Consider the following 27950-nt stretch of genomic DNA (forward strand, 5'->3'; position numbering starts at 1 on the left):
GAGGGTCCACAAAGATCCTCAATTGGCTGGAGAGGGTGCCAATCGTCGGTTCTACTCTGTGATTGGACAAATGAGGACACGCCTGTCTGAGTTTTTCTTCCGGGTCGCGAACATGGCGTGCTGCTGATCAACATGTGTATCTGGATCTACACTGAAGCCGAACATCTAACACAAGGAGATATTTAACTGTAAGCCACGGAAGTTAGTTCTGATTTGTGTTCGATTACAAAACGAGTTGTTGTTTGAAGATTTGTGGTTTTCTGGGAGAAATTGCTACACATTTAGCTCGAAGGCTAAAACGTGTTGACTTTAGCTAACGATTATCTCATGCACGTTTGGACCGCAACTTTAAAAAAATGTGAAATGAATAGAAACACGTATGTAGGCGTATGAATGTACAACAATTAGTTTTCGAGATTTTCTTTCCATCCACTCTCTGTGGTATATATTTACTGATTTTTTTGTTTTAAAGGGCTTTGGAAGTAGATTTTTTATCCACATTGATTTTGTGTGTTTCCAGACGACACAACATCAATCATGGCATCAGCAGAGGAGGACTTCCCTCGAGGAGGGACAGCGAAGAAGAGCACTGATGGTAAACCAGTGGTTCATCGGGGTGAAGTGGACAATCTCTTCCAGGTAGACAACTGCTCATCTTCTCCTCTGTCTGTATCTAGATGTGCACCACAGAAATACTGTAGTCGATCCTTTGAGCATTGTGACAAGGCTCCACTGTGCTGGGTATAGCTTATGCGATTATTTACAGAATATACAAGTAGCTTCAGAAATGTATATCTATCGAAAGCACACATCAGTTTTTCCACAGTTAACAACTGGTTCTCTTACAGTCAAACGAGCTGGCCGAAGCGAAAAAGAAAAGAAAGGTAGCGCTCAAAGATGAGGCCAAGAAACTCAAGAAGCAGAAGACGGGCAAAGAGAAGAGTGATGGTCTTGCGCTCAACGCAGCAGCCAAGTGTGTGGAAATCCTGCATTTGAAGGTAATCTCCCAGTAAAGACCTAATGCATATTTTGAGTCCGTTAAATGTGTTTAGCGAATTGATTTCCAGTGTGACACTAATCTAAAGTTTGTTTAAGCAGAGTTGACTTGATATTGTATTATTTTTTATGAACAGCATCTGAAGGAGGGCATGCTGATGCTGGGCTGTGTGAAGGATGTTGCCGACTTTGAGGTGACGGTCAGTCTGCCGTGTGGTCTGCAAGGTTTCCTCAACATCAGGAACATCAGTGACTCGTACACCAAGCTGCTCAGTGAGCAGCTGGATTCAGCTGACACAGAGGTAGGCCTTTTGGCTCATGTGATTTGATGATATCACACACACTCCCGGATGTTTTATTTTTAATTTTTTTTAACATATTCATAATGTCTGGCTCTTATGCTTACAGGACATCTTCTCTCTGCCTCACCTCTTCTCCCCCGGCATGGTGATAAGATGTGTGATTGCAAAGCTGGACGTAGCGAAGGGAGGCTCCCTGAGCATCCAGCTGTCAGTCAATCCAAAGCTGGTGAACAAGGCTCTCACCTCCAGCTCAGTGAAAGCTGGCATGGTGAGTCATTCATCAGTCAAACAAGTGAATTTTACATTTTGATCCGAGCATGTATTGAAATATTGTTTCTTTGTTTTGAATTAGATCTTGAGTGGATGTGTGGAGAGTGTGGAGGATCATGGCTGCATAATTGACATCGGCATCAGTGGGTCCAAAGCCTTCCTGTCCAAGACAGCAGACAAACAAAACACTCTGGACGGTATGAGAAAGTATTTTAGATTGTTTTATAGTCGCTGAGGAAATTCCGTCAGGGAAAATGTATCTCACTGATCAAACTATCCCAGAACATTTATGTCTTGTCCTATCTGTTCATGTCCATAGATCTGAAAGTAGGTCAGTTTTTGACTTGTAAAGTGGAAGAAGTAAAGAACGAAGGACGTATGGTGCGGCTCTCTATCAACCCCTTGACGGTCGCCCAGGCCTGTGCGAAGGCCGAGCAGGGCTGGAACCTCACCAACCTGCTGCCCGGTCTGCTGGTCAAAGCCACAATCAAAAAGGTAGACTCAACTTTCACAATAACATAGATTCTGTTTTATTACTTTGATACACAAACACCCTTGATTAAAAACCAGTTGTTTTGTGTCCAGTGAACGATCTGCTATGACTCTGTAAGTATCTGTGTAATTACTCCAATTATTTCATTTTGATAATATTGCAATTTCTGATTATCAGATGACCAAACATGGTCTGATCCTGGACTTCCTGACCTCCTTCAGTGGCCAGGTGGACTTTCTGCACATGGATCCAGAACAGAAATCAAACTACGCAGAAGGAACTGAGGTAAAACTGACTTGATGCTTTGTATCTGTCATTGTTTTCAACTTTCTGATGAGTCTTTATTGACGTGTTTTCAATTGAAATGCACCTTATTGAAATGATCCTGGATGAAAACTGTCAACACTTAATGTTCGTGTCATGTGTTTATTTATACAAGATACTGAAGCTGACATCTTAATCCTGTTCTGCGTTCCCCCTTCCAGCTGTATGCATGTGTGCTCTACGTAGAGCAGTCCACGCGCCTCGTGGGTTTGAGTCTGCGCAGCTACCTCGTTCAGCCCGAGCAGAGAGTGGACCCCGCTCCTTCCTGTGGCGACCGCATTGGTCAGGTGGTGAAGAACTGTAAGATGACCACTGTACACCACATGTCTGGAGCCATGCTGGAACTGCCTGACGAAATGTTGGCATTTGTGCACGTGAGTCGTAAAGAATAATAAATACTGTCTGTAGATATTCAGTCAACCTAGACTTGAGTTAACATCATCATCATGTTATAATTTTTCTGGACAGAGGAACCACATGAAGGAGATGAATACGCCAACCAATGAGAACAGAGTTCTGGCAAAGCCTGTGCACACTTGCAGGATCCTGGACTTCAGCCCCATCGACCAAATTCATTTTGCCAGTCTGCGCCGGTAAGCATAACAATATTTTTTGCATCTTACCACATGACTCTTTGACTTTGAAATTCTGAAAATGTTCATTTTGTTTAATTTACAGGAGTGTGATTGAGAGGCCTTTTTATAGATATAATGATCTTCAGGCTGGTCAAATTGTGGAGGTAAGAATTAATTGTCATCACTTCCTAAAGAGCTTTAGTATATAATTGACTTGAATTCACCTAAACATCGGTTAAAGCAACAAATGTCAGCTGATTTTGATCAGTTTGGAAAGAAGGACTGGTATAGTACACAACTTTACACAAGTATAATATGGAAACTTGATGGCTCCAGGTCACATGCATGTAAAATAAATGTTGCAGCGAAGTGGGAAACATCTTGTCCGTGTCCAGTATTATGTTTGCCAAAAAAACATGCAGCTGATTTCATATAAAGAAAATATTTCTGTGGGGGTTTAACATCTTTCAGAATTCAAATGGAGGAGATATTGACATAAGACAATGAATAACTATGACCACCACCCAATAATCAATATAATAATGATAATCAACCTCAAAATATCAAACCTAATGATGGTTAAGCTTTTTAACCACACTGAGACACCTTTATAAAGCCCTTTGTCAATCTGGTTAACATCTGTCAAGAAGGATGAAAATGGAGTAATAAATAGTTTTATTAATATATTTTATTTTGCTCACCCACTGTCTTCACATATATTACTCTTTTGATTCCTCTTAATTGATTTTGAGATGTGTCCTGGCTCTGTTGTCTCTCACGTCCTCTTTCTTCCCTGTGTCTTCCTCTTAAGGGGAAAGTGTCAGTCCTGCTGACTCATGGGATGGTGGTGCATCTGTCCGACCATATCAAAGGTCTGGTGCCTCGAACCCACCTGTCTGACATCCTCCTGAAGAACCCGGAGAAGAAGTATGTCGAGGGCATGAAGGTCAAATGTCGGGTCAGTGCAGTTCCTGAATTTTTCTTTAAAGCCACTGGGAAAACCACAAGAATACAATCTGTAACATGCAGGTTTTAAATAGAAATTCTTTCTTACTCAACTGTGTGTGTGTTGGTGAATTTCTTTCTTCAGGTGCTGTCAGTGGATCCAGTGACTAAGAAGCTGTACCTGACCAGAAAGAAGGCCCTGGTGGAAACCGCCCTGCCGTTGTTCCTCACCTTCAACGATGCTCGTCCCGGCTGCATTTCCCAGGGCTACATCGTCTGCATCAAAAGCTTCGGTTGCATCATTCGCTTTTACAACAACGTCAAGGGTCTGGTGCCGATCAGTGAGCTGAGCTCTGAGCCCATCATCAGTCCTGAGGAGGTCTTCTATATTGGGCAGGTGAGGAGATCACATGACATGGACGCTGAGAATAACGTCAGGTTTCTCTCAATGATTTGATGGTTTGTTTGCCTTGTAATGCTGCAGGGGCCTTTAATACAATTCAAGATTTGTAATGATCACGTTCATTTTTAACTGGTTCATTTTTTGTGACGCTAGTTAACTTCTTGTGGTGTTAAATCGCCATGGTAACTCGCACTGTACCTCTTAAAATTCGAGATAACAGAACGAAACCTATTAACAGCCCGACTACTGACCAATCAGACAATTGTCAATGGTTGGTCATTGATAACGGATATAAAGTTGTTTGGTTGCACATGCTCCCAGTATTGGACTATGAAGTATTTGGCATCTTACAAGTTGTTTGCTGTGGTTGATGTCCCAGGTGTTAAAGGCTAAGGTTCTCAAATGCGACCCTGAGAAGGAAAAGATGGTGCTGTCCTTTAAAGGTGCAGTAGAGGGAGACACTGAGAAAGCTGCCAAACTCCAGGATGACTGTGAGGTGGGGAAGGTGAGTTAAAGACCTCAGGCTTTTATTAGAATTTTTTTTTTAAACCTCTTTTTTTCCTTTTATAATAATTATCCAACCTGCGACTTCTACAATTTTTACGGATCTCACATCTACATCATCTCTCTGTTTAATGTAGCAGGTGGAGGCCAAAGTGCTGAAGAAGTTAGTCAACGGTCTGGAGGTTTCCATCCTGCCTGATGACATACGAGCCATACTACCCACCATGCACCTCTCTGATCACATGTCCAACTGCCCCCTGCTGTGGGAGAGCCTGCAGGAGGGAGACGACGTCTCAAACCTCGTCTGCTTCAGCAATAGCAAGCAAATTGTATCCTGTTTGAAAGTGTCTGTTGATGTTGTGTGAATGTGATCACAGCTGAAAAGTGAACCTATTTTGTTTTTGGTGGTTAAGTAATAATGTTTACCTTAACTGAATCCTTGTTCAAAGTCGCTCACTAAGAAACCGACTGTGTGCTGGGCATTGGAGGAGGGACTGGTTGCTAAGGATTTCTCTGAGATCACAGTTGGAATGCAGCTGATTGGCTGGGTCAAGAACATCATGTCCTATGGCGTCTTTGTGGAGTTCCCATACGGCCTCGTGGGTCTGGCCCCCAAGTCGGTGAGTAAAGAGCTCCGTGTCCCATATGTGCATGTTGCTAATTGATTTTTTCCTACTAACCTTCCCCCCCCCCCCCCCCCACCCACACTGCTCTGCTTCCCAGGCCATGACTGACAAGTTCGTCAGCGACACAGCAGCCGCCTTCCAGCTGGGCCAGACCGTCATCGCCAAGGTGACCAACCTGGATGAGGAAAAGCGGCGTTTCCTGGTCACGCTGAAGATTTCTGAGGTCATTCCTCGAGACGGGGACGCCCAGACCAGACTTATTAACGGCCTGCAGGAGAGAAGAGCTTTGAATGAAGTGTTAGCTACTAAAGGTACAGTGCCTTGCATAAGTATTCACCCCCCTTGGACTTTTTCCCATTATGTACTGTTACTAACTGGAATTCAAATAGACTTAAATAAACAATAAGTATTCACCCCCCCTGTGTCAATACTTGGTAGAACCCCCTTTCGCTGCAATTACAGCTGCAAGTCTTTTGGGGTATGTCTCTACCAGCTTTGCACATCTAGAGATGGAAAGGTTTGTCCATTCTTCTTGGCAAAAAAGATGAAGCTTAGTCAGATTGGATGGAGACCGTCTGTGAACCGCAATCTTCAAGTCTTGCCATAGATTCTCTATTGGATTGAGGTCTGGGCTTTGACTGGGCCATTTTAAGACATTAACATTCTTTAATCCAAACCATTCCTTTGTAGCTCTGGCTGTATGTTTAGGGTCATTGTCCTGCTGGAAGATGAACCTCCGCCCCAGTCTCAAGTCTTTTGCAGACTGCATCAGATTTTCTTCAAGGATTTCCCTGTATTTGGCTCCATCCATCTTTCCCTCAATTCTGACCAGTTTCCCTGTACCTGCTGAAGAGAAGCATCCCCACAGCATGATGCTACCACCACCATGTTTCACTGTTGGGATGGTGTGCTCAGGGTGATGGGCAGTGTTGGGTTTTCGCCACACATAGCGTTTTGCATTGAGGCCAAAAAGTTCAATTTTGGTCTCATCTGACCAGAGCACCTTCTTCCACATGTTTGCTGTGTCTCCCACATGGCTTCTGGCAAACTCCAAACGGGATTTTGTATGGATCCCTTTCAACAATGGCTTTCTTCTTGCCACTCTTCCATAAAGGCCAGATTTGTGGAGTAGACGACTAATAGTTGTCCTGTGGACAGATTCTCCCACCTCAGCTGTGGATCTCTGCAACTCCTCCAGAGTAACCATGGGCCTCCTGGTTGCTTCTCTGATTCATTTTCTCCTTGTCCGACTCTTCAGTTTGGGTGGACGGCCTCCTCTTGGTAGGTTTGCGGTTGTGCCATATTCTTTCCATTTTCTTATGATGGATTTTATGGTGCTCAGAGAGATGTTCAAAGCTCTGGATATTTTTTTATAACCTAACCCTGCTTCATATTTCTCCACAACTTTATCCCTGACCTGTTTGGTGAGCTCCTTGGTCTTCATGATGCTGTTTGTTCAGTAATGATCTCCAACAAACTCTGAGTCCGTCACAGAACAGGTGTATTTATACTGAGATTAAATTGCAGACAGGTGGACCCTATTTACTAATTATGTGACTTGCAAATGTGACTTGTGAATGCAATTGGTCGCACCAGATCTTTGTTAGGGGTTTCACAGTAAAGGGGGTGAATACATATGCACTCAACACTTTTCAGATTTTTATTTGTAAATAATTGTGAAATCCATGTAATATTTCCCCCCACTTCCAAATGATGCACTATTTTGTGTTGGTCCATTACATAAACTCACGATGAAATAAATTTTAATCTGTGGTTATACCATGACAAAATGTAGAAAAGTCCAAAGGGGGTGAATACAATGCAAGGCACTGTATGTGTGTGATGTCACTCTCTGTGTGTAGGTAGTTTAGCCTTAAGCTGTTTTCAGACATGAAACTCAGAAAATGTCCGGACAGTGTGATCAGGGCTTTGTGCAGAGTTTCCTCTCGCATATTAAGAATGCATGGGGGGGGAAGTCTCTACCCAGACGCATTCACAACAACTGAAAAATCTGTCAACGGGTGGTGCAACATGTAGAAGGATACATTCGGCTGCAGAGATCACATCATTTTGTGTTCCGGACATCGACACAGACGTCAGCCCTGTTTACCAAAGGCTTGTTGTCTTTTCAAGTTGAAATATGTATCAGTGTCTTCTATGTGCATGGCTCCTCTTACTGAGGAAACGTCATCAACGCGCTCACTCGCTGGCAGGGAATCCTCCAGATAATCTCCTGCTCTGTTCTCACATGGGCTCACTTGGATATTTTCCAGAGTTTTCACTTGGGAGCTGACAGGAACCAGTTTGAGCAGCTTCCACTTGCAGTGTTTTTTCAATGAAAATCTGATATTATCGATACTTTGATTCATCAGTTACATTGTCTAACCTCTCGTTATGTCCTCCATTACTCTCAGATAACTGTGATCTTCGCCAGCAGCTGACTGCTCTGTGTGTTGGTCAGATGCTGAAGTTGACTGTGGACACTGTGAACGACGACGGAGCAACATTTAAGTCTCATGACTTGGTCAGTGCCACCGTACTGGCCAACAAGTACCATGTCATGGGTATGTACAAAGCCTGGAACATATGAAAAGTTGTCATTATTCACGTTTCAGTCTTGGTTTGAAATTAGGTTTTCATTTTATGACCGTATCAACCAAAATAATGTATTAAAGCATCATCGATATAGTTCTTGTATGTTGTACTAACATTAATAATCCAGATTTACTATGTATTGATTTCAGTACAATGCACTGAGTATATTCACCTCTCACGTCTCTTTACACGTCACAGTTTAGTTTTATAAACTATTCGTTTCCTGTTGGCCGCGTCCTTTTCAGGTGTTAGCTTGACCGTAGGACAGAAAGTTACTGCCGTCATCCTTCATGTCGACATCCTGTCTTCCTTTGTCCATGTGTCCATCCTTCCCAAGCTGGTGGAAAAGAAGAAAACTGTGAGTGTTGCTTCTTCGTACCATTGTTTTATAAAAGGAAAGCTCAGCTGACCACAATTGTAGTAATATGCTGTGGACGGTCGTTTTCTAAACAGTCACACTGAGACAATATAATAATGGTTTTATGTGACTGTATACAAATACAAAGGTGGGATTGGCAAAAGATAATCATCAAGATTAATTTCTATTAAGTTTACAGACTAATTTTTGCCCCCGAATGAAGGTTATGGTTTCATACTCTTATGAGCAGACACTGACCAAAACATGATAAATAGCAAATCTCATAGCATTTTACAAATCTGACAATGTTGTGTCCTACCTCTTCACTGTGCTTACATCATACACAAGTATCATATGTCACAATGTTAAAGACCTCATACTGACACAAAGTTTTGTTGAAATCCGTCCTGCAGATTTAGTGTAATCTTGCTTACAAACAGACGGGGGAAACATGACCTCATCGGTGTAGGTGATAAAAAGCATCTTCAGATAATGAACCTTACAATAGCAGTGGAATCATTTTTACAACAGCCATTAATGCTGAAAGTCAGAGTTAAAATGAAAGTCTAAAAAGAAAAATGTATAACTCAGTGTGTTTAGGTAAACAGGTTCAAGCACAGATCATGTGTGTTCATAGTATCCTAATTGGCCATCAGAAAAATAAAACCCCAATTGGACGCAGGATAGTAAACCACACATTTATGAATAATGATGCTCATGTCTTTATAAATATTTTTAGCAAGGGAATGCAGAAATTAAATGAAAATACCTGGTAATTAAAATAGAACCCTGCTCACCCAAATAAGTTAGACTTGCCCCCCTTTACCCAGAAGACAAATTACAGCCCCCACCTACTCGTCTGATCCCGCTCCTTCTTAATTTGACTACAATCCTCCTTAATTTTCTGTATATTTGTGTTTCTGTTTGTATTTCTACAGTTGATTGAAGGATCAAAACACAGAGCGACGGTGCAGTACCTAGACAAAGACTTTGCCGTGGTCTCATTGGACAACACAGGAAAGCTGACTGTGATCCAAACCAGGAGCCAGCTGAATGAGGTCCTCCTCTCTGAGTCAGAGAAGCTGAAGCCAGGAATGAGTTTGGCCGTTGAGGTGACAGAACCAAGCTGTCAGGAACTACAAGGGCTCCCCCTAGTGTCGTGGCAACGCTCTGCCCCTAAACGACAGCGCACGACCTCCGACAACCAGCAGGACTCCAAGGGTCACTGCTTCGGCGAAACCTTGGAGGGGAAAGTGCGGACGGTGAAGCCTGTCAGCATTCAGGTCACACTGGAGGATGGAAGCACCGGCAGCGTGCACGTGTCGGAGGTGATGGAGGTTGCCAAAGTGTGTCCGGGATCTTTCCCGACGTCCTCTGTGAAGGTGGGCAGCACGGTCACCGCCCGGGTCATCGGGGGACGAGAAGCCGTCAGTAACAGGTAAACACTAAAGCACTCAGGGCCTCATGTCTACATGTTGGAATAGATTTGAGTTTTTATCCCATTCTCAAACTTTAAACCCCTGAAAAAGGGTTTCTTACAAGCTAAATTGTTTTAAACTTCATATGAATTTCAACTCTTCTTTTTTCAGATTCTTGCCATTTTCTCATCCCAAATTTACATACACCATTCCTGAGCTCACTCTAATACCCAGGTAAGTGTATCATTCAGTGCATTGTCCAATTCTCATGGTCGACATTACAAAACACACTGCACATAAAACTGAATGTCTTGTTTGAGTAATTTTCCATTTTACAAGGATTACACAAAAACAGACAGACACCGATGCTCGTAGCATTTTGTTTTAATAAAATCTAGTACACAGATTATATATTGTGATTACAGTAATAAGATAAATTAAACTTAATTAGTGCCACATTGGGTCATTGACAGTCAAATAATAGACATCTGTAAAAGTAATATGTAAATAAACAAGAATATCAAAATGTAACTAGAATAAAAATAACTGTCAGCTGAATCTATACAGTTTAACAAATGGCACATTAGCCATTGATCCACAGAAATGAGTATTGCACAGTAACACAACGATATAAAACTAAAGATGTGTATGGGTTTCACATGTTGTTGGTCTGTAAACAGTTTCTTTTTCTCGTTGCAGTAAACTAGAAAAAAGTTCTGATTTCAAACAAGTTGGAGCAAAAGAAATACTTAACACCTACACAGTCGGAGAAGATATTACATGCTTTGTATCAAAGGTAAGTTTTAAAGATTGCATTGCTTTATTTCAACCTTGACATAAATCTCCAAAATGATCTCTTCGATCATAAGATGACAAATTGAACTGTGCTTGTGTTTCTGCTCCAGTTTAATCCAAAAAAGAAGTTGTTGGAGGTCACCACTGATCCACGTATTACTGGCACAGTCGAACTTCTGGCCATGATCACTGATCCTAAAGTAAGTTTGAAGCAGTATCTGCCGGATGCCATTTCCTGTATTGGAAAAGCACCGATCTGATTGGCTTTCGCAGTTGGAGAGAGTTTGCGACTTGATGAACAGTGATTTAAAATCTCAGTAATTTGTGCTTGTTTTCAGGATGCCAGTCACCCAGAGAAGCTGTACAAGCTGGGGCAAGCAATTCGTGCTAAAGTGGTGGAAACGAGCTCCAAACCTCATCGCTTCGTGCTCTCACTCACAGGTTAGAGCAGCTTGGACTGTGCTTTTAATTAAGGATGTTTTACGTTTTGATTTTGCATCACTTGCATCTAATGCAAACATAGAGTTTGAATCCTTAGTTCCCTGTGTTTTCTAGGAGTCCATAAGCTGGAGGAAGGCAGCATTTCTTTGGGGATGGTGACTCTCATTCAGCCACAAGGCCTCGTGGTCAAGCTTCCCTTTGGTGGCAAGGGGTATGTTGCTGTCACTGAGCTGGCTGATGCCTACAGGCCCAACCCACTGGATGTATACAGCACGGATCAGCTCCTCAGGTCAGTAGATGCAGAAGCAATCTTTCTATGAAGGTCTTTCAGTAAAAGTACGACACATTTTCTGTGGGTCAATTTCAACAACGTGTTTGTTTTCTTACATTTGGTATTAATACGTTCAAGTAACAAAATGCTGTGAATGACCATCTTTAAATTTAGAGATGCGCTGCTCCGCTCTTATTTACACTTGTAAGACAGGTTTGGCCGTTCCTGCTGCATTCTCGTCTCTAATGATGGTTTTCACTTAACTTAAATTTCACTTAACATTCTGACGATGGACAACAAACTACATAGTCACTATGATGACTATGTAGACTATTAATGAGGGATTTCAGACACAGCGCAGGTCTGAACAGGGCCGTAGATGGTGCGAATCTCCTTCCCTCACCTCAACAAAACTGGCCAGTCACAATTTGAAGTTGTGATTTGCCAGTTGTGATTGGCCTCAATCTGCTGTCAGAAAGATGCAGGAGATGTTTTCGAGAGCTATCTGACATTCACTCCAGCAGATTGGAAGGTGTATAAATCCTGCTCGATACGTCAGGCTAATGTTTGCCATCTAAAGTTCTAGTTCGGTTACAAACTGAAGTGGATAATGTACCTAAATGAAACCTAAGGTGAACGTTTAACTGTGATTTAAGCCAAACAGAATTAACCGTTACTATTGTTGTGGATGTTGAATTTCTCCTGCTCACAATACATTTATGGTAAAACATTGTCAACAAACAGCAGCTAAATGAAAAAAAAAACGTACTATTCACAGTTTCAATTGCACTAAGGTTTATTTAAAGAGTTTAATATTCTGTCTCCTCTTTTGCTCCAGGTGTTTCCTCATTGCGTGTGAAAATGACAAGTGGCAGTTGTCTCTACGTCCATCAAGGTATTACAAATGTCACTGCAAAAAAACGATACAGTTGCTTCTGTATCAACTCAAAGCTTTAAGACTGGTAGATCTCAGGACGATGTATTGCTGATTGTAACTCTTCTGCTTTAGGCTGAATCCACAGCAGGCCAAGCTAGTGAAAGACCCAGAGGTTTTGTCTATGGACCAACTGAAGGAAGGCCAGGTCATCAGAGGCTACGTCAAGTCTGTGGGAGAGCAGGGGGTCTTCATCAGGTAACCACCAGCACGCAAATTTGGCTTTAGGTAGAGTTCATAAACGTATACAAGTTACTGTCTTGTGATCGGGAGCTTGCAGTCACTACACACTACATGATCTTTCTGCCGGGGAACCACCGCCTGGTTCCCAATTTACGTGAGTCTGACTGATCCTCATGCTGGTCTCTGTCAAAATCTGTTGAAACTCTGCAGTGGAAGAATCACTCTACCTGTTCAGGATAACCCAGAGCCTGCTGACCCTGTGCAAAACGTGACGCAGCATGAGCTGCTTCATATCAACATTTGTGATTAAATAACTCTTAACTATTAATAAATTCATTTTCAGGATTTATTATTATATATAATTTCAGGTGCAAATATTGACACAGTGTCTCTTGTTGGGAGTAGAGTCTCTTTGGCTGGGTGTCTGTCCCTCTCTGGTTTCCTCAGTGCAGGTACATCCTGGCATTCTTCCAGATGAACCTTTGGTCTCGGCAGGATTCCTCAAAATCCCCATTAGAGAACGAGTGCCGACGTTTTTTTTCAGTGTGAACTGGAGACCACGGTGGCTTGGTGGCATTACGTATGGAAGCCCAGTCTTCTGTTGGGTTGGTCATGACTGAGAGCTTCTCTGCTCCCTGCGCAGCATCAAAACTTGACTCTTCCTCCTTCTGCTGGTTCACTGTGGGGACGTGATCCTCTTGCCATTTGATATTGTTTAAAGGTGTCTGCCTCTTCCGTCGTTTTTGGGGATCCTTGTTTTTCTCCTTCTCAGCCTGTTGCTCAGTGACCACCTCCATGGAGCTGGTGGTTCTAGAGACCTTGTGCATCATTCTCTTCGGATTCAGGGCTTCTCCAGCTCGTTTTTTGCTCACAATGAGCTGGTCATTCAGCGATTTCACTTCTTCCAGTTGTTGTTGGGTCTCCAGCAGGTCATTGCAGGCCTGGATTCTCCACTCTCGTTCATATAGAGCGTTTAATTTCTCTCTGTTTAACTGGTCTTTTAGTTGTGCAATCTCTTTTTGAAGGGTCTGGACCTCCCTCCTGTGCTGAAGTCCGTCTCTCCTATGTTCATTGGTCCATTGGTATCGGGACATGGTGGTAGAATTGCTCTTTCTTTCTAAGGTTTCGTCAGGTCACGATCTCGCTTCAGAATGATCAAAGTCGAGAGCTGCATTCTTTTATATATGCTGGAACATGTGTTGACACATCATAGCCACAACATGCCTTTGATCTTAGAACATTCCATTCTTCTATTGTTTTTTTTCAATGCATTGTTTACAAAATCCCAAACTGTGATTCCAATTCAAACATAAGCGATGCTCCACTGTCAATATTGAAAATGGTTCAAATTAAAACTAATTTTAATTAAAAACCATCTGATCCCTAACTGATTAAAAGGCAGACACTGTTTTTATATTAATGGTCAATTGAATATGTGTATCTAACACCTTGTTAAAGCCATTTGCAGCAAATTGTGATATGTGAATATGGTCTATACAAATACAATTGTAATGATTGAAATCTACAAAATGAACCTTTCTCTTCCAAACCTTCAACTCTTGATTTAAATCCTGGATTAAATATTAAATACGTTTAAGTTCAAACTAGTTCGCCATGTGTTCAATCAGAAATCCTCTTTGATACACGGATCAGTAAAAGATCCATAAACATTTGTTGGATTGGAAGAAATTTGAATTTGAAACTTCTAAAAGGCTTAATGTCTTTTATTCAGCTGAGATCAGCTTCTTGTTCAGTGACTCCACACAGGATGCGACTCAGCTGCAGTTTTTACTCTGATGGAGTAAACACATCCATATAATACACCTCAACTCTCATGAATGTGCTCTGAGGGATGCCAGTGAAATAAATTGCAGATGACCTACAGTCTGTACAGTACCTGAAGGTATCCAGTAGAGACAGATGGACATCTTTTAAGTCTTTTTCGCTTTGAGTTTATATTATGTATTTTATTGGATAATTTTTATTTATATTATATTATGTTATTTATATTTATAGTGTTGCACAGAGCATACGGAAATAATGCTATGAATAGTTTGTATTTGTCAGTTAATTTAATGGAATTTAAATATATAGTTTGACCACCAGTTCTCCTCTGTACACTTTTTGAATAATACTTGGCAGGTAGCTCTTTCCAAACCGCTTTAAGAACCTGTCGCAGTTTCTTCTGAGGATTTAGTGTTTCTGTCTCTTCTTCATGTGACCCAACTGACGCCATTGTGCTGAGATCAGGGCTCTGTGTGTGTCTGTGTTTCTACATGTGTACTTGATTCATTGTGAGTACTGTTTTAAGCATAGACCTTACAAAGCGAGGACATTTTTTAGAAAGTGAGGACATCTTGAGTGAAGGAATACATTCAACTCTGAGTGTCTCTACCCAGAGGCTAGTTAAATACCAGGTTTGGCTACCGTCCTTAAATATGTTTTTAGTAGTCTGAGTGAACTTAGTTTCATGTAAGACCAGTCGAGCTGCTTCATTCTGGATGAGCTGCAGAGGTCAGGTGGCACTAGCAGGCAGACCAGCCAGGAGGGAGCTGCAGTAGTCTAGGCATGAGATGACAAGAGCCGGGACCAGGACCTGTGCTGCCTTCTGAGTGAGAAGGGGACATATCCTCCTGAAGTTGTAGCTCGGCCTTGTCAAGGTTGATTCTCAGTTGGTGTGAGGACATCATCTGAGAGATGTCAGTCAGACGAGCAGAAATCCGTACTGGTACCTGTGTTTTAGATTGTGTAAAATTGAGAGGGTACGTTAAAGCTTTTATTTCTTCTTCCTGCTATGTGATCTTGTTAAAGGTGACACTTTTTTTCAGCTTGAGAACATATGCTCACCCCTTTTCCCCACATGTTTGTCTTCCAGGTTATCTCATAATATAACTGGAAGAGCCCAACTTCAGCAGTCCACCAAGTACTTTGTTAGCAACCACAAGGTCCTCTCTGAGCACCTGCGTCCCAACACGCTGCTCACCACAAAGATCTTCAGGTAAAAAAAAAAACGCATTTCATCTGTGTTTTGACCGATGAGCTCATTTCATAGTACCTAAGACTTTATGGTCGCTATGGTTGGTACGGCTCCTGCATAAATACCAGATTTAGGGCCAAAAGGCTGAAAGGAGAACGAGACATCAGAAGCCAATTTTACCAGACATCAGAAATTGACTTGGACAAATGGGCAGAATCTAGCAGTGCAATACTGACCGTGTCTGCTCATAAGCTCTTGCCCATTGCAACTTAAAGTTACAGTCTTTTTTAGAGTCATTGCTCACATTGTGTCATTTTTAGCCTGCAGCTCTTTCTCTTCTCATCCTTAGTATCGACAGAGAGGACGGGTTTGTCAACCTCTCTCTGCTTCCTGTGGACACCGGGAAGCCGGACATCCTACCAGAATCTCTCCGTCTGCCACTGCGGCTGATTGGAGAGGAGAAGAAGAAATATGACGCTGCTAAGAAGAAACGCACTCTTTCCGAGAGCGAACAGGTAACAAAGACCCCCCCCCCCAGTTTCTTGTCTCTTTCACATCAGACTCTATCCCCACTTTCCATTAAATCGAGAGTCAGGCACTTTAAGTAGCCGAGTTGGTAGCCAATATGGAGAACAACTTCTCCATTGGTCAATGCCTCTCCATTGATCTCATCTGCATACTCTGCAACTTTAATAACAACCAGATGGCCACTCAGCCAATTATGTGTGTGTTGTGTTTTATGTAATCCTTGTTGATCATCTTAAATTTGTTTTCATTTGCCAGACACAAGCAGAGTCCCAGGTCCCAAAGAAAAAGCAGAAAACAAAAAAAGCGAAGGGCGACGATAATGACAGCGGAGTGGAGGTGTACTTCCGGGAGGAGGAGGATCAGGAAGGTGAACAAGAACCCAAACCTGCTGCAAAAGTAAGTCGATATAATGCAGCTCAGTATGGTAGGTGCAGTGATATTTGTATCTAAAAATGTTCCCTCGCTTCTCTCCAGCCGGTGACGTCCAGCTCAGCAGCTCCATCCAGGCTACAGGTGGCAGCAGGTTTCTCGTGGGACGTGGGCCTGAACTCCCTGAAGCCTGCTTCAGCGGCTCAGGATGGGGACTCCAGTGACGGAGAGGACCAAGATGGAAGCAGCAAGGTGAGGCAAACATAGGAGGAGCATCTATCATTTCAACATTATTAATGAAATATAACTTTGTATTTACCGGGCCACACTGTATTTGCACGGCTTCATACCATAGAGTGCTGGCATTTGGTTTAGTGCATAGACCTACTTTTATTCAAGCAAGTATTGTAGTAACCCAAAATCACCCATAGCAGCTCTTTGCACGTGACGCAGCAGATCAGTGCACACACACCCAGTGTGGCCGAGGCGTTACAAGTCTTAATGTAGGATTTCTTTCTCTTTCTGCTCTTCTTCACCACTTTATATCGTCTTCATCTGTTGTCTTGAATCTCAGCCACAGAAGAAGTCTCGCCATGACCTGGAGCAGGAGAAAAAGGCGACAGAGAAGGCGCTGGTACAGCGGGAAGTCGAGCTCATGAATCCCAACCTGCGCCCTGAAGACGCAACTGCCTTTGAGCGTCTGCTCCTGGCCTCGCCCAGCAGCTCTCTGCTGTGGCTCCAGTACATGGCTCACCATCTGCAGGCTACAGAAATCGAGCAGGCCCGTGCTGTGGCTGAGAGGGCTCTCAAAACTATTTCCTTCAGGTTATTAACAGAATACTGAATTTGAATTACTCCATAATGATTATAATTGTTATTTCCCACAGTAAAAAACTGAATAAATACTTTTGTATTTAATATCTTATTCCTTATGAAGAAAAGTGGACGTTGGTATGATGAGTTACCATGTTGCATCCATTTACTGCTTCTTTTTGTGCATGTGCAAGACCTTACTGCCAATGTTAAAGTACAATCTGATCCTGTGTTGGTGCAGGGAGGAGCAGGAGAAGCTAAATGTGTGGGTGGCACTGCTGAACCTGGAGAACATGTACGGCACACAGGAGACCCTGAAGAAAGTGTTTGAGCGGGCTCTGCAGTTCTGTGAGCCCATGCCCGTCTACCAGCAGCTGGCTGACATCTACGCCAAGTCTGACAAGACCAAGGTACCGTTTATTTCTGAGCTTTTCCACCTCTTACCCATTTGAAAGACTGTGTACTGTAGCTGTCATTGTCTTTGTGGCTCTACCCAGGAGGCAGAGGGCTTGTACAAGACGATGGTGAAGCGTTTCCGTCAGAATAGGGTGGTGTGGCTGAGCTTCGGGTCCTTCCTGCTCCAGCAGGGTCAGAGTGATGCTGCCGCTGCTCTCCTGCAGAGGGCGCTAAAAAGCCTCCCTTCCAAAGAAAGTAAGTAAGATGGCCGATTTGACTAGTTGAGACATGGACCACAGAGGAGTTTTAAGTCAGCTTGTCTTTTGCAATAAATTGAATGTAACCGGCAACCTGTCACCCCTTGGACTGTGCAGTGAAGGTCAGCGTGTAGTGTACATAACCGGTCGTATTCTGTTATCTGTTGCAGCTGGGCCTCTCCACAGGTTTTAACCTTTCATTTATTGTCCTCCCTCCACTCAGGTGTGGATGTGATCGCCAAGTTTGCTCAGCTGGAGTTCCGTTTTGGTGATGTGGAGAAAGGTCGCACCATGCTTGACAAAGTCCTGACCAGTTATCCGAAACGTACAGATCTCTGGTCTGTCTTCATCGACCTGATGATCAAACATGGATCCCAGAAGGAAGTCAGGTGAGCAAATGATCAGTTGTCGAGCCCCCCTGGTATACGTTACACAGATGTCTATGAGTGTTATGATCACACATAAAACGTCCTACTTCCTGTCCCCTGCAGGGTGCTCTTTGATCGTGTGATCCACCTGAGCGTTTCAGTGAAAAAGATCAAGTTTTTCTTCAAGCGCTACCTGGAGTACGAAAAGAAGCATGGCACCCCACAGAGCATCCAGGCAGTCAAAGAGAAGGCGATGGAGTTTGTGGAAGCTAAAGGCACAGAGGCTGCAAACTGAAATGTTTTTTTCAATCTTATAATCCGCTTTGTAACTTGTAGTTTACCTTTTTTTTTTTTTTTTTTTTTTTTATGCTGCAGACCGGGAACAGTTAAACCTGAGTCAGGGCAGGATGCTCTAATGTTGCAGAACACATCAAACCTATGTAAATCATTAACTCCTGTTAAAAACAAACTGGTATTCAGCATTTCATCAACTCACACTTTGATCCATTGTATGTAAATGAGGGCGAGAATAGAAATGTCATGATGATTACTTGACAATGTTTTTGAACAGATTTTTTAAAAAGTCCTTTATCCTTCTTTTCATGTTTCATTGTTTTCTGGTTGATGTTTCAATAAATCCAGCACCATCACAATACATTACGTGACATTTTATTTTAAAAGCAACAAATACAAAATAACAATATATATAGGGACACGTTTACATACAATACATACAGGCAAGACTAGTTTTCTATTAGTCTCTCTTTTAGGGAAAGGGCCTGGGTCACAATCGGTAACAATGTCTTCTACCTAAATCGTCGTGGTTGTTGTCCTGCTGGTCTTGGTTTCATCCGGAGTGTTTCACCTACGTTGGCAGTACTGAAGAAGATGCATGTGTGGCACAGGGTTATAGGGTGACTGATATGGTTTGTGCTGGCTATATTGGTTACACCCCTGAGATATTAGAGGTATCCATACTAATCCTGTACTATGATGTCCTGCTGAATGCCTGTAGTGTTGTTTGTCTCTGGCAGTGCCGCACTCGTCGTCCAGTGACAGTTGGCGATGATGTCGTGCGCTCTAAAGTGGCTCCTTTTTCCAGTCATGTTTTGGGTGAGCAGTGCAATATGGAAGTAGAACTAGGAGCATTTTTTATGAAAAGATCCTATTCCTCCACCCTCTCCCTGACTGATCTGACCAAACCCTCTTGGTGCTGTCAATATCCAATTTCCACCAAGGCATATTGCTCAATAGTCAGCAGCAAGGCCTGGGATCATTATCAACATTTCCTGTGAGATGTCTTAAAAGATGACCACTGCCCATCGTCCCTAGTGGATTTAATATGTGTGTTTTGTGTAAGGGGGAGTCTGGTCTCTTCCCCTGATTCACTCACACCTCCTCTGGGTCCATTGGACTTTCAGCGCCCTGGGGAGCCTCTGTGTGGAGCCGGAGGATGGGTTTGTTGCACATGGGGCACACGCTGCGGATCTCCAGCCACTTAAGCAGGCACCTGACGGAACACGCACAGACAGCTTATTGAATAACACTACGTCACCTCATTGACAAATCTATATGTTGTGCTATCACGTTGTAAATGCAAAGCTTTTATGTTTACTTAACTTTCAGTAAGTACATACAAATGTTTTTTACCAAGACAATCTTAGCTCGGATTAGCCCAGGACAAAGAAAGATCTTGTTGAAAAGGTTCTGGTGTCTTTTGCATATGATTTGATGATTCTTTGCACCACATTACATAATTTTTATGCAATGTCACGACTCAGCACTTTGGGCAATTTGGCCCAGATTTGGCTTACATCCCACACAACACGCATCCAGCCCACATACCATCTGGAATGATGCCACTTGGGCAGTCTGCTCATGTTTGCCAGGTCTGGGCCACAGCTAAGCCATAGCAACACTGCATGTCAACCAAAGTTGGCCCGGATTTGTTTTGTGCTATTTGGGCCATATTCACCATTCACTACATGGGCCACTTTAGGTTCACATCCAGATTAAGCCTAACTTAAAGAAACCGCATGTTTGCCTAAAAATGCCCACATTTGTTATGGAATATTTGGGCCACATTTGCTATTTTAAAAGTGGGAAACTTTTTTTCTCCCATCCATTTGGTATGGGCCACATGAAGGACAGAGGTGCCTGAAGTGGCCCACACCGGTGTACTAGTTATTCAGAAACTGTTCACTAGGTTAGTAGCCAACTAGCCTAGCCTAGCATTGCACAAAGATATTAAACATGAGGGACGGGTTAGCATCAGTCCCCTAGAACTCTAAAACACAATAATACAAGTTTATATTATTGAGTGCTTTTTTGGTTAAAAGTAGCTTTATGGCTTTTAAGGCATTCAGCTGCTGTTGGCATGATAAAAAATATAGAGTTGTGACTTAGAAAATTAGCATGAACAACTTGGTATTTAGCAATGACCTGAAACATGAGCTGCTGATGTCATCACTTAAACCAATTGAGATAATTTTGCAATCAGCTGTAAAAAGGGGAGCTATAAATATGAAATTATCAAAGGTCACAATGTTTTGATTTATATATATGCCTGTCACATCTCATCCGACTAATTAACTCTTCATAATTATGCAGCTCTTGGAAAGAGTTGTCAAGGTGTTTAAACAAGAAGAAAAAAAAATACATCACATTTTGCTCATAGCACCATGGTGTAAACATCAAGCAAATTTAACCAAAGTTAAAACAGCAGCTTCACAACTCTGGAAGTGGAAGCTTCCGATGTGACTGCAAAGATTTTTGTTGCCCTGATGGCGTCATCTCAAGTGCCATGTTATCACCTTGAGACTTCACCAGGCAACCAGGTGAGAAAAGCTAGCCTTGCCTTTATCTTCATGCTAAGCTATGCAAACATGTAGTGTCTGTATAGCCACCTACATATTAAATGCACATGTATGAGAGAAGTAGTAATGCTTTCATATAACTTTGCAGGAAAGTAATTAATTTGTAATTTCATTAAAAGCCACACTAATCCTTCTCTGCACTTCATAATGACCAGTTTAACAACACTCACTTCTTGTGAAATGCATGGGAGCATGGACAAACTCCCAGTTCATCTCTGGTCCTGAATTCTTCAAGACACACTGCACAGGTTTGCTGCAAGATCAAAAAACGGATAACAGCACTGTCAGTCTTTTTCTCCACATTCATCATTAGTCAGTAATCACCTTATATCTCACCACAGCCAAAAAAATCACTATTTTTAGCCGCATGAAATACATTTGATAGGAAGTCATTTAATTTGACCCAGATTCAGTGAATAACATGAGCCTGCATTTTAAAATGGTGCATTTATCTTGAGCATGTTTCAAAGTAACACGACCATCTCAGCGTCCCCTTATACAAAAACAGAGATTCGACATGGGATTGAAAAACAAAAATGACTCCTAACCACCACCACGGCCTCGGGGGAAAAAAGAAAGAACATAGAGAGGCAGAGGTTTTAGAAATCACAAGGGACAGGAAGACCTTTTTTTCTGATACATATTGAATGAGTGCAGTTATTCCTGGAGTCCTAAATTCTGCTACGAGTAGAGACTCAAGCAGGCACTCTCTTGTTTTTTTAATGGCTGTGTTTTGGGATGCAAGCTATTTTCAGGACTTCTCCACTGTGTGCGAGCTTATGCAGCATGTTAATCACATCTGCGAGGAGAAGTTGATTGAGTTAACTAAACAAAACCATCCCAGCTCATGATGGATCGCCAGAGCTGTTGGGGAAATAGTGCTGGGAAAAACGAAATGTATGCAACATAGATGTTTAAAAAAAAAAAAAAAAAGGATGTGTACTGTGCATGCATGTAGAGAAGGTGACTCACTCCCAGAAGGCTCAGTTTCTTGCTTGCACCCTTCAGCACCACCTACAGAGGGGAAATGGGAGGAAAGAGAGGAGCATTGGGTCATGTGAATCATGTGTCAACACTATTATTTTGGCAGAAGTGTGTGAAACAAACACTTCACACTGGTTCGCTCTCCCGATCTGACCGGCTTACAATATCCTCATGAGTAGTGCGTGTTCTTTTTAAAAAAAGTTGTTTACATCATCATCAAAACCTTCTCACAAGCTGAAACCAAACCACATCAACTGCCACCGCACCTCACTGTCGCCACTACCTGCTCACCATGTCCGGCCTCTCCAAGCTGCAGCTGGATTAACACTTTAAAATTGGGAGTGCGGGCGGTGACACACGGATGGAGTCAAGGTCGTCCAGTGAGAGTGGTGTTAGGCGTCACTGAGTTGACGATAACAGTGCGAGAATGCTATAGTGGTATTTATAACCCGCCTCAGACGCGGGTGTTACATGTTCAACCAGGGCGACAGATATTGCGGCGACGTACCTCATTGTAGCTGAACTGCTCCCTCGTTCCCTGTTGTTTCAGCCTGAAAGAGACACAGAGAGAGGGCAACATCTGTACAGTGGAAGAGACAGGAGAAACATCTGGAACTCAAGTCAGCCAAATGCTTTTAATCAATACTCCTATGTCCTACATCTGCAGTGCACCATCCTGGCATAGGTTATTTATATCACAGTAATGATGGAGGGAGTTTTTCTATAAGATATATTGAGAAACTTTATGGATTAAAAAGCACAGATGAGAACATATACAATTTAACAATTATTGTGTATAACCGGGCTGACGCTAGATTTTTAAAGCAGCGGATAATAATATCTATATTTTATACTGATAATGAACTTGTATATTTTTTAACCGTATGAAGTTTATATGGTGACCATGTTAGTAAACACTTGCTGATTGAAATGACCAGTTTAAGATAGTCATCACAGTAATGACAGCCAGCAGCCAGTTATCTGGATGTAGCATAATGACTAAAAGCAGGGGGAAACAGTTACTCTGTACAAAGGTTACAGCCCTACAGCTTACTTATTAACACATTGTGTCTTGTTAATAATGGATCTATTGGCAGAAATTGAATAAAAAAAACCCTAGTGATGTTTTCAGTAGTGTGTTTCATCTAAATTGTACAAATTGTTGTTTTCTTTACCATAGAATGGGCCCTTTATATTTAAATACTTTATATTTACATCAGGAACGGGTCCGCTCTACGGAGGCCGCCATGTTTTTTACAGTAGCCCAGACTGGTCAAACTAAACGCCTTTTGAGTTTTTATGATAACTGACGGTTTCCACAGGTTCTCTCTAATGTTTGAAAGGGGAGTTTGAGGTGAGGGGTATTCAGCTGCATCATGCAACTTTACCACTAGATGTCACTAAATTCTACACACTAAACCTTTAAATTGGAAAAATTGCAATTCTTGGTTTTACAGGGGATACTGAGCCAGGCTATTTCTCATCCTCTTGTTTCATGCCATTATACTAAGCGAAACTAATGTGTAGAACCACAGTTAGTAGACATACATGAGAGGGCTTTTTATCTTCTCCTCTAATTCCCAATGAATGAATCAGTAGATGTGCAAAATGTCAAACTGTTGTTATAAACCTTCATAAAAACTTCATTTTTTGCCACTTAGAGGCAGTAGAAGGAACTGCGAACTAAAGACTGACATGTTAACGCCTAAAAAGTATTTTTATGGTGAATGTAATACCAATAGCTTGTCAATTTATAAATGAAGCAGACATGGAACACCATTGGCCTTCATTAAGAGTTTGTGTACACCGGATGAATTTAAACCTAATATTTTGATATTTAGCTTTAACTTTGTTTTGGTCTCCACTTACTACCAACTGTGATATTTGGCTCTTTAGCTTTTAGAATTTACACAATTTTAGTCATATCTTGTCAGCAACAGGGTCTCTCTGCAGTTTTTGATGCTAGGCATGTAATGTACAGTGGCTTTGTTCCTACCAAGGAAAAGAGCTGTCGGCAATAATTTGAAATAATACAGATGAGGGCCACATAGACTATAGTTCTTACAAATTGTTCATGTTATTAATATTCTTTACCTTCTTCATGTTGCCTATAGTCCATTGTCTATGTAACATATAGTGATAAGGTCTGGAAATGTTTAAGAAGGAGGACATTTTGATAAATAAATCAGTGATCTTTGGAGGAATAAAGTTCATCAAACATATTCTTGTATATTTCTGTCAACATTGATTCTTACATACAATTAGTCAACAATCGGTCTCTTCCTTACTGGTTCATATTGATTCATAACTTGGGTTTTACTGTTGTAACACATATGTCTGCTGCATGTTGTAACATGCATGTATACAATACATAAACACTAGTATAGATTTATGGAGTTTCAAGTCCAACGATTATAAAACATGTGTGGTAACTTTGGTTGCTCTGCATGGCAACACTTCTTAAATTGGCATCAAGATTTCTTCTTTCATCTCATTATGATCTTATTACCAAGGGAGATCTAAATTTATTTAACCTGTGGGGTTACATTTTGTTGCAGTGCTAGTTCAAAATACCAAAAATAGCTCTTTTACACATTTCTTCCTAATTACCCAGACTTCCACAGTCCTCGATCAACCAACCTGAAAAGGTAGCAACAGAAGATGAGGCTGAGCATGAAGACGAAGAGGCCGATGCCCAGCACAATGACATAGACATTGAGCGGGAGGTGATAGATCTCAGACGTCATGCTGCAGTAGTGTTCAGAGCGCTGAGAACCCAAACCACACAGGCATCCTGACAGGAAGAGATCGAAGTGCAGATTAAATACCCAACACGCATGTAACTGTTAGCTTCAACTGTTCGGGTTAAGAGCCCCAAGCTACACGTTAGCTTAACCCTTGACCCTTAAAGTCTTTAATCCTCCTCATTTCTTATGGACTTGTTTTAAAAGAGTAACTTCCATTCTTTGTTTCGATGCCTGTCAGGAAACTTTTTCTGAATAGGTTTTCTTGTGTTTTCTATTCATAGAGAGCTGCACAAAAAGCTTGTCTTGCAAACTCATTGTTTACTTTTTCCTCAAAACCATCCCTGCAGACCCACAGTAAACAACAGTCAGTAGAGGCTGCTCAGGTCTAAATCTGTGGCATAAACATTAGACAGTGTGACCTGAAATGGCAAATTGGTCTGTTATAAGTTTAGAGAGCAGCTACAAGCTCTTGAGATATTCATTTGTTGATCATTTACTAGAGCATAGAGCTACAGTGCCATCACAGGCTGCTCGTGCTACTGGGCCTTGAGTACTTTACGTACATTTGCTTGACAGTAAGCAAACTGTATGTGGCTCTCTGGACTCCCGACCAAATCAGGAGATTTATTTACATTAAAAAAAAGTTTGGTAGTTTGTTTTTGTCTGGATACAGACGTATCCAGGGAGCTGTGAGCGGTGCCGTGCTGGTGAGTGAAGGGCTCGGTGGGCTGCGCATTAATTGGCTGTGAACTAGACAAACATGGAGGACAGACACCACTTCCACCACACCACCATCTGTTCCACAGACTCTTACTGTATAGAGGTGACTGGTGTGTGTGTCTGTGTGTGTGTCTGTGTGTCTGTGTGGGGGGGGGGGGGCTGCAGGTGGCAGGGGGTGGGCTACATTAAACAGATTGAACTCTGGGGACTCAAGGACCATTTGGTAAAACAATGGCAGAGGAAGCCCCACTTCCACAGGCTACATGTGTTCCTATTCATTTGCCGCGAGGACGCTCTTTGCCAGGCCATAAGTGTCCATGTGTCCCTCTTTAGAGTGAATGAATGGGTACAGCTTGCGCACTGTGGGGGGCATCGGGTGGATAATTTGACGTGGCTTGGGTCGGAGGGGGGTTTACATGGGTAGGGGTGGACTAGGGAAGTCCTAGCGCTGCATAATGAGGGATGCAATTATGAACCTGGCAAGGATGCACTCAACAGAAACAAGCAATAAAATGCCATAAGGTCAGAGAGGATAAGATCGCATCAGTTCGAGTTGACATAACTGTCAAAAAAACATGACCTTGAATAAAATGTGCCCTAACCCTCCTGAAAAATAACAAACTGAGGCCTCCACCCTCTCACTAATTTGCGATTTCACATGCACGTCCATTTAGCTGGATCCCATTAGCTATCTGTCGGCGACTAAGAGTTTACGAAATACAAGTAAGTGCATGTGCTAGCACCTCTTGTGTATTTGGCAGATGACAGAAAAATCTACTCACTTACCGTTACACCATTGGAATGGTTGCATGAAATTTGACTCCCAGGGCAGCAGCAGTAAATTCAGGCCCTGTCAGGAGAAGGCTGGAATGGAGCCAAGACTGTGGGCTGGAGCTCCGGACACTGAATCTGCTTGGAGCCCGAATTCACCCTGAGCTGGATCCCTCTTTTGTCGGGCTGTGTGAACTCCAGCGACAAAACCACCATCAAGATTTTCAGATTTGCCCAGATTCACACAAATCCTCGGGAGGTGTGGTTATGTTGGCTCAGAAGTCTGAACTGCCCAGCATTCCCAAATCTGGATTAAGCACTCCGTGTAAAGATTGGGAGATTTGGGACCGGGGTTTGGACCAGGACTGGAGACCTCATGTGCTCCTGGATCCCAGCGAGGATGATGTCATCACAGGAGAGCCAAGAAGGGGACAAAGAAATCTTGTTGACATGAACATTTCTGTTCGTCAGAAGCCTCATACCAGGAGTTGTTATTGTGAAAAGCTGAATCTCACTCATCCACACTGTCAAAAACAACACAGGCTGCTTGGTAACAGGAAATACTTACATCTCCAGCAGAAAACGAAACCTCTGTCCTCACTCTGCGTCTGCAGTGTCTCCCCTTTACCAGATCCAGTGACATCCACCGATCCAAATGACAGTCCTTGTCCAATGAAGGTAATTATCGGGCATTAAGTCTGCGCTTTGTCTTCCTCCCAAAGCTGCTTTTTTAACAGAGGATTTTCACAAGTCTCATCCCCCTCTCCTCTCGTCTGTTGTCTCCTCCTCCAGTCCTCTGATCTTGCAGTGGGCAGTCCACCTCAGTGCAGGAGGCAGAGATGTACTTCCCTCAAAACCCAAACAAAGTGAGGACAGCTCCATACAGTCAACAACAGTCCTCTAGCTGGGGTTTAGTGTTTGCTGGTGAGTGGGTGTTTGTGTGTGTGTCTGTGCAGGGGGGTAGGGGGGGGGATCCTACTCTCCCTCTAACCATCTGCTCCTTCAATTGAGAAAAAAAAAATCAGAGACAAAGGCTGTGTGTGTGTGTGTGTGTGTGTAAGTGTGTCTGCGTGTGTCGTGTTCAGTCTCTCCCACCTCCAGCTGGCTTTGTCATGGCAGGCTTCCCCTCTTCCACTTTCAATCCACAATGGTTGCTAAAAGAGAGAGAGAGACAGAGAGAGAGGGAGAGAGTGTGCTGTCTGCCTTCCCCTTCCTCCCCTTGCTCTGGCTCTGCTCTGCCTTGGGTTTGTAAACAGATCTCTGCTCATGTGACCAGCCGTTTTGCCTCGCAACTCTCCCCTGCCTCAGCCCTCCCTCACTGCCTCTGTCCTCCAATCTGTAGGCAGAAGGAAGGCAGAATGAGCCAGACACTGACGAATAGGGCGCCTGCAAGCATGCTGATGTGTGTGTGTGTGTGTGTGTGTGTGTGTGTGTGTGTGTGTGTGTGTGTGTGTGTGTGTGTGTGTGTGTGTGTGTGTGTGTCTGTGTGTGTGCACACGTCTGTGCATGTATATGTGAGAGGGAGACAAGAGACACTTGCAGCAAAGTCAAGGGAGGCCCCGGTCAGTAGCATGCGCATGGCTGATGTCCTCACAACCAAAACAAAGCCATTTGTGTGAAATGGAGGTCAGTGAGAAGCTGAGGTGACTCACCATTTCCTTCCTTCACACGTACACTCAGTGGTGTTGTCGAGCCACAGCAGTTTATTTGT

General features: G+C 42.7%; 2 protein-coding genes across 4 annotated transcripts; one reads left to right on the forward strand and one right to left on the reverse strand.

Annotated features, from left to right (window-relative positions):
- The first annotated feature begins 64 nt into the window (after window positions 1-64).
- On the forward strand, window positions 65-18796 carry pdcd11 (programmed cell death 11). Its single transcript, XM_053419503.1, has 36 exons — window positions 65-188; window positions 521-639; window positions 849-998; window positions 1134-1298; window positions 1405-1566; window positions 1651-1765; window positions 1888-2063; window positions 2239-2346; window positions 2547-2759; window positions 2854-2978; window positions 3064-3124; window positions 3772-3918; window positions 4051-4302; window positions 4688-4813; window positions 4950-5141; window positions 5262-5432; window positions 5536-5749; window positions 7853-8002; window positions 8279-8391; window positions 9330-9829; window positions 9981-10043; window positions 10509-10605; window positions 10715-10804; window positions 10943-11045; window positions 11160-11334; window positions 12155-12211; window positions 12326-12448; window positions 15309-15431; window positions 15760-15925; window positions 16194-16334; window positions 16413-16559; window positions 16882-17132; window positions 17362-17530; window positions 17618-17771; window positions 17997-18162; window positions 18265-18796. The coding sequence occupies exons 2-36, from the start codon at window positions 538-540 to the stop codon at window positions 18434-18436; spliced, it is 5439 nt and encodes a 1812-aa protein (XP_053275478.1). The 5' UTR covers window positions 65-188; window positions 521-537; the 3' UTR covers window positions 18437-18796.
- zgc:175214 (uncharacterized protein LOC557610 homolog) lies at window positions 18795-27517 on the reverse strand. 3 transcript variants are annotated; one of them, XM_053419506.1, is made up of 8 exons: window positions 27335-27517; window positions 26808-27239; window positions 26255-26680; window positions 24642-24795; window positions 22510-22552; window positions 21990-22031; window positions 21188-21270; window positions 18795-19651 (listed from the first exon to the last, which is right to left on the reverse strand). In XM_053419506.1, exons 3-8 carry the CDS (start codon window positions 26277-26279, stop codon window positions 19531-19533), a joined length of 468 nt encoding a protein of 155 aa, XP_053275481.1. In that variant the 5' UTR covers window positions 26280-26680; window positions 26808-27239; window positions 27335-27517; the 3' UTR covers window positions 18795-19530. The 3 variants fall into 3 exon arrangements, with proteins under 3 accessions (XP_053275481.1, XP_053275480.1, XP_053275479.1); XM_053419505.1 differs by having other exon boundaries at window positions 26255-26623; window positions 26808-27233; window positions 27335-27508; XM_053419504.1 differs by having other exon boundaries at window positions 26255-26623; window positions 27335-27508.
- Window positions 27518-27950: the final 433 nt, after the last annotated feature.

The sequence above is a fragment of the Pleuronectes platessa genome, chromosome 3 (genome assembly GCF_947347685.1).
Source record: "Pleuronectes platessa chromosome 3, fPlePla1.1, whole genome shotgun sequence".
In the NCBI taxonomy this organism is placed as follows: Eukaryota; Metazoa; Chordata; class Actinopteri; order Pleuronectiformes; family Pleuronectidae; genus Pleuronectes; species Pleuronectes platessa.